General features: G+C 47.8%; 1 protein-coding gene across 1 annotated transcript in view; it reads right to left on the reverse strand.

The window, feature by feature from the left end:
• LOC143301575 (inactive phospholipase C-like protein 1) overlaps window positions 1–9,476 on the reverse strand; it is a 222,128-nt gene that overhangs the window by 99,149 nt on the left and 113,503 nt on the right. The window contains exon 2 of the mRNA XM_076615957.1: window positions 8,773–8,922. Coding sequence (XP_076472072.1) covers window positions 8,773–8,922 — 150 coding nt within the window. The remainder of the gene's footprint in view (window positions 1–8,772; window positions 8,923–9,476) is intronic.

Below are 9,476 nucleotides of genomic sequence, written 5' to 3' on the forward strand. Positions count from 1 at the left end.
TCAACCCCTCCAACTCTCTCTCTCTCATCTCTCCCTCGCCTCCTCTCTCCCCTTTCACCCCTCCACCCACTCTTCTCTCCTCTCTCTCTCTCATCTCTCCCTCGCCTCTCTCTCTTTCACCCCTCCAACTCTCTCTCCTCTCTCTCTCTCCCTCGCCTTTCTCTCTCTTTCAACCCCTCCAACTCCTCTCTCTCTCATCTCTCCCTCCCTTTCTCTCTCTTTCACCCCTCCAACTCTCTCTCTCTCATCTCTCCCTCGCCTCTCTCTCTTTAACCCCTCCAACTCTCTCTCTCTCATCTCTCCCTCGCCTTCTCTCTCTTTCACCCCTCCAACTCTCTCTCTCTATCTCTCCCTCGCCTCTCTCTCTTTACCCTCCTCCAACTCTCTCTCTCTCATCTCTCCCTCCCTCTCTCTTTCACCTCACCTTCTCTCTCTTCCCTCACTCTCTCTTTCTCTCTCATCTCTCCCTCGCCTCTCTCTCTTTCACCCCACCAATTCTCTCTTTCACCCCCACTCTCTCTCTCTCTCTCCCCTCACCTCTCTCTCTCTTTCACCCCACCAATTCTCTCTCTCTCTCTTATCTCTCCCTCGCCCCTCTCTCTTTCACCCCTCCAACTCTCTCATTCACCCCCACTCTCTCTCTCTCATCTCTCCCTCGCCTCTCTCTCTTTCACCCCTCCAACTCTCTCTTTCACCCCCACTCTCTCTCATCTCTCCCTCGCCCCTCTCTCTTTCACCCCTCCAACTCTCTCTCTCTCATCTCTCCCTCGCCTCTCTCTCTTTCACCCCTCCAATTCTCTCTCTCTCTCTCATCTCTCCCTTGCCTCTCTCTCTCTTTCACCCCTCCAACTCTCTCTTTCACCCCCACTCTCTCTCTCTCTCATCTCTCCCTCGCCTCTCTCTCTTTCACCCCTCCAACTCTCTTTCACCCCCACTCTCTCTCTCTCTCTCTCCCTCACCTCTCTCTCTCATTCACCTCCGTTTTTATTTTATTTATTTTTTTAATTATTTTTTTCTACATTGTCCTGTCCTTCCTATCTGAATACTTTACAGGTTTTTTTGTTTTTTTTCGTTTGTTTGTTTCTTGTTTATCTTTATATTTTCAACAAATAAACAAACAAAACCTCACGTTATTGCTCTTTAACATCCATCCGTCATTCATTTTAACATTTTAATCTATACGTTCTTCATTCCTGCGTGGACAGCCCGCTCCCCCCACCCTCCCAACACACACACACACACACACACACACACACACACACACACACACACCCAATCCTTCAATGTTTAGCATCCCCATTTTCTTCCTTCTATCTTTCTCCACACCACCGCCATCCCACCTTTCTGTTTTCTAATCTTAACACTCTCTGTCTCTCTCTCTCTCTCTCTCTCTCTCTCTTTCTTTTCAGCTCTTTGTTTCTTCCTTTTCAACCCTCCAGAGCCTGTGTTCGCATCGAGAGATTTTTTCTTCTTTTTTAAGGACATTTAAAAAAAAGCACTGCAGAGAATAAGACCATCTATCTATCCACTGGCCATGGGCATCTTCTTCTTCTGCGTTTCACTCGTATGCACACGAGTGGGCTTTTACGTGTATGACCGTTTTTACCCCGCCATGTCCATGGGCATCAAAACACACAAGGAACTTGTTCCAATATCTGCAACGCCCTTCAATGTCAAGAACGTGCACTTGTTGCTCATGCTGTTAAGTTACAATCGACGTCTTGAGAATTAAAAGAATATATAATAAAACAAAACAAATTAAACATGGCGAGAAAATGGAATAAGCAATATAACGATGCAATTCTTTTTTTCTTTTTCTTTTTTTCTTCTTCTTTCAAGATTATATCCAAGCAATAAACGATGTTCTCCCTTCCGACTGGCATAGAATCCTAGAAAGAGAACAGTGTTGCGAAGACTGCTAGATTTCCAAGCCACTGTTCCCTTTTTTTTCAATGCTTACTTTTTTCAGATGTGAAGACCTTCCGTTATGTTACATGAGCTGAGATGGAAGTTTCACCTCAGTCCTAAGGATGTCGGCATTCCACACAGCCCTCTTCATGAGGGGGAAAAAATAGAAAAGTTTTTTAATGAAGTGAAGACAGTTATCGTTTGGGTGTTCCTCCGCAAAGCTACCATGCAGGCTTTTTTTCTTCTTCTTCTTTTGGGATGTGTGTGTGTGTGTGTGTGTGTGTGTGTGTGTGTGTGTGTGTGTGTGTGTGTGTGTGTGTGTGGTGTGTGTGTCTGTGTTTGTGTGTGTTCTGTTGTGGTGTGTGTGTGTGTGTGTGTGTGTGTGTGTGTGTGTGTGTGTGTGTGTGTGTGTGTGTGTGTGTGTGTGTGTGTGTGTGTGCGTGTGTGTGTTTGTGTGTGTTTTTTTGGGTGTGGTTTGCGTGTGTGTGTGTGTGTGTGTGTGTGTGTGTGTGTGTGTGTGTGTGTGTGTGTGTGTGTGTGTGTGTGTGTGTGTGTTGTGTGTTGTGTTGTCTGTGTGTCTGTGTCTGTCTCTGTGTTTGTGTATTCAACGTTTTGTTCCATGCTATTATGTCACTAGATAAACAGTGCGAGTGAAGGGTCTGTGCGTGCGTGCGTGCGTGCGTGCGTGCGTGTGTGTGTGTGTGTGTGTGTGTGTGTGTGTGTGTGTGTGTGTGTGTGTTGTGTTGTGTGTTGTGTTGTGTGTTGTATTGTGTTGTGTTGTGTTGTGTTGTGATGTGTTGTCTGTGTGTCTGTGTCTGTCTCTGTGTTTGTGTATTCAACGTTTTGTTCCATGCTATTATGTCACTAGATAAACAGTGCGAGTGAAGGGTCTGTGCGTGCGTGCGTGCGTGCGTGCGTGCGTGCGTGCGTGCGTGTGTGTGTGTGTGTGTGTGTGTGTGTGTGTTGTGTTGTGTGTTGTATTGTGTTGTGTTGTGTTGTGTTGTGTTGTCTGTGTGTCTGTGTCTGTCTCTGTGTTTGTGTATTCAACGTTTTGTTCCATGCTATTATGTCACTAGATAAACAGTGCGAGTGAAGGGTCTGTGTGTGTGTGTGTGTGTGTGTGTGTGTGTGTGTGTGTGTGTCGGGGGGGTGGGGGGGGGGTATCTGCCAGTGTCATCGTCAATGTACGCGCATCTAATGCGCGTGTGTGTATGCGTGTGTGATGTGAGTGTGTCTGTACGTGTATATATGTATATATGTGTGTGTGGTGCGCGAAGTGCACGCGTGTGGATACGAGTACACACACATACGTGTGTCATATCAGTTACCTGACCTCAGCCTCCTCTGCCGCAGCAGATCCGGCCTCTCTCTCTCTCTCTCACACACACACACACACACACACACACACACACACACACACACAAAAGGACAGCGACAATGACAGTGACCGACACATCAACCTCCGAAGGCCCCAGGGTTCCATTCCCTGAAGGGAGACGGGCGCATCACACGTAAACGTGTACAAAGTCTGCTGCTACCCGTACCAGTGCCAGTGCCAGAGACTTCTTCTCTCCGTGCCTCGGATCCCCCAGGAGCTCCCCAAAGTCAACAGGGTCGGCTGTTCGTCAGTCGCCCATACAGGGGGGGGGGGGGGGGGGGGGGGGGGGCTACCTAGCCTGCCTCTTACTCCTATACTCCCTGTCATCTCTCTGTCTGTCTCTGTCTCCCTCCCTCTCTCAATTCCATCTCTCTCGTCTCTCTCCTTCGTCACTCCTGCCCTTCTTTTCTCATATAGATCTCTTTCACCCCCTTTCTTCTATCTCTTCCATCCCCCCCCCCTCTCTCCCCTGTGTGTGTGGGGAGGGGGGTAGGAGTTGGAGGGGGGCTAGTGGGGTAAGGGGGTTTGTTTCTGTGTGTGTCCAAGGCAAATTTTTTATTTCAAGATGGTAACTGAATAAGCAACATCTGCTTTTTATTTATTTTTTTTTTTTACACATTAAGCCATCTAGATAACAGAAAACAAAACAAAACAAATATGAATATAGATAATTTTAAAATATGTGTGTGTGTGTGTGTGTGTGTGTGTGTGTGTGTGTGTGTGTGTGTGTGTGTGTGTATGTATATGTATAATAATGATAAAAATAATAAATAGGAAAAAAAAGAAGAAAAAAAAAGAGGAGAAACATATATATATATATATATATATATATATATATATATATATATATATATATATATATATACATATATATATAACACATTGAAAAAATAGATACATACATACTAGAATCGCGCGATAATGAAACACACAGTAGTATTTCTGTTTCGCACACGCGAACAAAAAAACACGTGCACATATACGAATTCACAACCCACACCGTTTCGCATTCACATACCCCTGTGTGAGTTTGTGTTTTAGTGTGTGTGTGTGTGTGTGTGTGTGTGCGTGTGTGTGTGTGTGTGCGCGCGCGTGCGTGTGCGTGTGCGTTTAACTTTAAGTACTGAGAAATTGATGTGTTTGTATGGGTCGATGGCCATCCCATTTAAAACACTGTCATTGTCATCCATTCTCTCTCCCTCTCTCTCATCTCTCCCCCCCATCTCTCAATTTCGCCCCTACTCTCTCTCTCTCTCTCTCCCTTGCCTCTCTCTCTCTTTCATCCCCTTCCCCCCCCTCTCTCTCTCTCTCTCGCTTCTCTCACCTACCCCCCCACCCCCCATCTCTCAATTTCGCCCCTACTCTCTCTCTCTCTCCCTTGCCTCTCTCTCTCTCTTTCATCCCCCTTCCCCCCCCCCCTCTCTCTCTCTCGCTTCTCTCACCTACCCCCCCATCTCTCAATTTCGCCACTACTCTTTCTCTCTCCCTCTCTCCCTTGCCTCTCTCTCTCTTTCATCCCCCTTCCCCCCCCCTCTCTCTCTCTCGCTTCTCTCACCTACCCCCCCATCTCTCAATTTCGCCCCTACTCTTTCTCTCTCTCTCCCTCTTGCCTCTCTCTCTCTTTCATCCCCCTTCCCCCCCCCTCTCTCTCTCTCGCTTCTCTCACCTACCCCCCCATCTCTCAATTTCGCCCCTACTCTTTCTCTCTCTCTCCCTCTTGCCTCTCTCTCTCTTTCATCCCCCTTCCCCCCCCCTCTCTCTCTCTCGCTTCTCTCACCTACCCCCCCATCTCTCAATTTCGCCCCTACTCTTTCTCTCTCTCTCCCTCTTGCCTCTCTCTCTCTTTCATCCCCCTTCCCCCCCCCTCTCTCTCTCTCGCTTCTCTCACCTACCCCCCCATCTCTCAATTTCGCCCCTACTCTTTCTCTCTCTCTCCCTCTTGCCTCTCTCTCTCTTTCATCCCCCTTCCCCCCTCTCTCTCTCTCTCTCCCTTGCCTCTCTCTCTCTTTCATCCCCCTTCCCCCCTCTCTCTCTCTCTCTCCCTTGCCTCTCTCTCTCTTTCATCCCCCTTCCCCCCTCTCTCTCTCTCTCGCTTCTCTCACCTACCCCCCCATCTCTCAATTTCGCCCCTACTCTTTCTCTCTCTCTCTCCCTTGCCTCTCTCTCTCTTTCATCCCCCTTCCCCTCTCTCTCTCGCCTCTCTCCCTTGCCTCTCTCTCTCTCTCTCTCCCTTGCCTCTCTCTCTCTTTCATCCCCCTTCCCCCCCCTCCCTCTCTCCCTCTCGCTTCTCTCACCTACCCCCCCCCCCCCCATCTCTCAATTTCGCCCCTACTCTTTCTCTCTCTCTCTCTCTCCCTTGCCTCTCTCTCTCTTTCATCCCCCTTCCCCTCTCTCTCTCGCCTCTCTCTTTCACCCTCCCTAACCCCATCTCTTTCACCCCCACTCTCTCTCATCTCTCCCTCACCTCTCTCTCTCTTTTTCACTCCCTCTCTCTTTCCTCTCACTCTGGCTCCCATTCTGTCCTCTATCACAATTCTCTTTCTCTACCCACCACTACCACCACCACCCCTCTCTCTCTCCCCCCCTCTCTCTCTGTCTGTCTCTGTCTCTCTCTCTCTATCTCACCCCTCCCCAAGAAGATGGTTCGATTCAGCAACACCTCCTTGCCTAATGTGTGGCGAAAGCCCAGAAGATGAAAATCATTTCATATCTAACTGAAAAAGATACGATGAATTGCGAAATAACTGAACCCTTTTCAATACAGCTCCAGCGCAGAGAAAAGATTTGTTCGGCACACTGATGACAGAAAATGATGATATGATACTTTCACTTGCAAAATATGTATCTGAGGCAATATATGTACGGAAAACGTCCATCATCGGTCCAAATACTAATATTAATCAATTAAAAATTAGTTTGGGTTCTATGAGGAAAAAAGCATAGATAAAAAGGAAGGGCTACATTTGGATGGTCAATCTCGACACTGTAGTTACATCATGTGTTCGTATTGATATGATGGGTTTGGATGTTGAGGCATAAATAATTATTTCAGGATTAATGTGTACTTTATTATGTGTTGTGTGTCGAAGTTACATGCGTAAATATTTATCATATGATTTTATATATACTTTGTTTTCTGTGTACTGTCCAAACCTTGGAGACGAACGACTAGGGGGAAAAAAAAGCACATTACCCCCCTGTCACATGTACTTCAAGCTAATGACAAAGTGCCAAAGTGTCGCAAATCTCTTATCAGTTTATGTTGTTTCAATTCTGTTTTTTCCTTTCTGATCCACTCCCTCTATTTTGCACCATTTTGTTCTGATTAGTACCTACTATGTCACTAGAGCTTTACCGCTAATGACATCTAACATTTCGCATCTTTTAAATCTCGTCCCAAAACTCAACTTTTCCCCTCAGCAATAAGTTCAATTGTGGCAGGTCCACTTCCTTTGCGTTAGCTGTGCTTGACCATGTGTGTATACATATGTATGTGTACATAACTACATGCAGGTACATGAATGTGTATTGTGTGTGCGTGCGTTTATGTAAGTTTGTGCCTGCCTATGTGTGCGCATGTGTTAGGGTAGCTGTTAGATACACATGTATTGTTAAAATGTATGTATGCAGTGTGTGTGCGTGTGTGTGTGTGTGTGTGTGTGTGTGTGTGTGTGTGTGTGTGTGTGTGTGTGTGTGTGTGTGTGTGTGTGTGTGTGTGTGTGTGTGTAGTCACATTTTGGTGTGTGTACGTAACATAGATGTAATGTTTTATGTTAACAAAGCGTTTTTGTAAAGCACCTAGAGCAGACTTCTGGACAGTGTGCTATATAAGTATCCATTATTATTATTATCATTTCAGTGTTCTGTCTCTCTCTGTCTCTCTGTGTCTCTGTCTGTCTGTCTGTCTGTCTGTCTGTCTCTCTCTCTCTCTCTCTCTCGTCTTTAAAGACTCTCACTGATGTACAGGTTGAGTCCTGGGGATCAGCGCAGCACAGGCACAGACAGTGGGAAATCCCCGATACCGATTTGGGCATTAGAGACGGGATCTGTTGGAAAGGCTTCTTCATCTGCCTTCTAGTCCGTCTCCAACGTCACCCCCCGCCGCTCTAGTCCACTCCCCAAACACACACACACACACACACATACACGAACATCGCCTCCACTTCGATACAACGTTCACACGCACGCGCTCGCGTACACACACACACACACACACACTCACTCTCTCTCTCTCTCTCTCTCTCTCACACACACACACACACACACTTTTTTTTTTTTACCCTTTATTGTTGTGTCTGTAAACCTTTCATTTATGGTTTTCATGACAAATAAATATGATTCTGATTCCGATACACACACACACACACACACACACACACATTCACACACACACACACACACACACGCACGCACATGCGCGCAAGCACACATACTCTCACACGCGCGCATACTCCCTCCAACCCTTTCTAAGCTATCAATACACCCCCTGCCTGCCCATAGCACACACACACGAACTACAGACACACGGATAGACACACAGACAGAGAGACATGCAGACAGACAGAGAGACAGGGAGGGTGCGGGGAGAGGGGTATTGGGGGGCGGGGGGGGGCGGGGGGCGGCGGCGGGGGCGGGGGGCGGGCAGCACTCACTTTAACTCACTCAGTACGGCCAGTCCTCTCTTCTCCTCTACACAGACCCCTCGGATGTCCAGTGGGTGTCTCAATGACCCAACCTTTAGCTTCCGTCGTCAGAATTGTGGTAATCTTTGTCAACATTCACCTCTTCAGTATAAGAGCCTTCCGCTTGCAATACTTTGATGATGGTGATTGGGGTGAAACGCTGTTAACGTCTTCTCTTTTGCCGTTCGTATGGAGAGAGTTAAACCTTTTCAGGTTTCTTGTCAGTGGGACAAACTGAGACACACACACACAGAGAAAAAAGAAAAAGACATAACCGACATGCAGACAGAAACACAAGACAGACATACACGCGTACATACAGAGACAGATACATGAAGACAAACAGACAGACAGACAGACAGACGGCAGTCACTGCGGGCCTTGTCGGGTTTCTTGGAGGTGGGACAGACAGACAGACAGACAGACAGACAGACAGGCAGAGGCAGTCAGATAGACAGGCAGACAGACAGACAGACAGACGGGCAGACAGACAGACAGACAGACAGGCAGTCAGACAGACATACAGACAGGCAGGCAGACAGACAGGCAAACAGACAGACAGACAGAAAAACAAACAAGCAGACTGACAGACAGACAGGAAGGCAGGCAGACAGACAGACAGGCAGGCAGACAGACAGACAGACAGACAGACATACACAGACAGACAGGCAGGCAGACACAGACAGAAAGACCTCATGGCGGGCCTTGTGGGGTTTCTTGGAGGTGGGACAGACAGACAGACAGGCAGACAAACAAACAAACAAGCAGACAGACCGATAGACAGACAGACACTGAGGCACTCACTGCGGGCCTTGTGGGGTTTCTTGGAGGTGGGCTGCCACCGGATCTCGGAGACGTCACTGTTGAGGGAGAAGAAGCGGTGGTACTGGCGGCTGTTGGAGCGGATCTTGATCAGCTCGCTGCCGTTCTGCATGTAGGCCAGGCAGTCCTGGGCTGTGTCACACAGTCACACAGTCACACACACACACACACACACACACACACACACAATCATTATCATATAAACCGAATTCGGCGATTAGTTGGGACTAGGTTATCAGGCAGAGGGAAGAGAGGGAGGCAAAAAGAAAATGTGGCAGGACAACATCAAAGAATGGACGGACCTGAACTTCCCAGATTCACAGAGAGCTGCGATAGTCAACAACAGAGAGAACTGGTCTGGAAATCATCTGCAGTGCCCTGACGACCCTCCACTGGGTTGTGGGGACAGGTGAAGGTGAAGGTGAAGGTGAAGAAGAAGTTGGAAAAGGTTATCTTAGGTTACCGGATCCCAGAGACATACGGAGGAAAAAGTTTCGATCCCAAGCAAAGAACCATTCTCCTGAAATCAGTCACACCACGGAGACCACTGACAGAAGCTGGCGTCAACGGAATGACGCCAGCTGTGAAGGAAATGACTAAGTCACCAGCTGACAAACCAGACACGAACTTACAACCCTGCAGCTGGTAGGTATTTTGAGGTGGCAACTTCTTGCGGCGCAGAATTC

Source organism: Babylonia areolata, chromosome 27, assembly GCF_041734735.1.
Source record: "Babylonia areolata isolate BAREFJ2019XMU chromosome 27, ASM4173473v1, whole genome shotgun sequence".
NCBI lineage: Eukaryota > Metazoa > Mollusca > Gastropoda > Neogastropoda > Buccinidae > Babylonia > Babylonia areolata.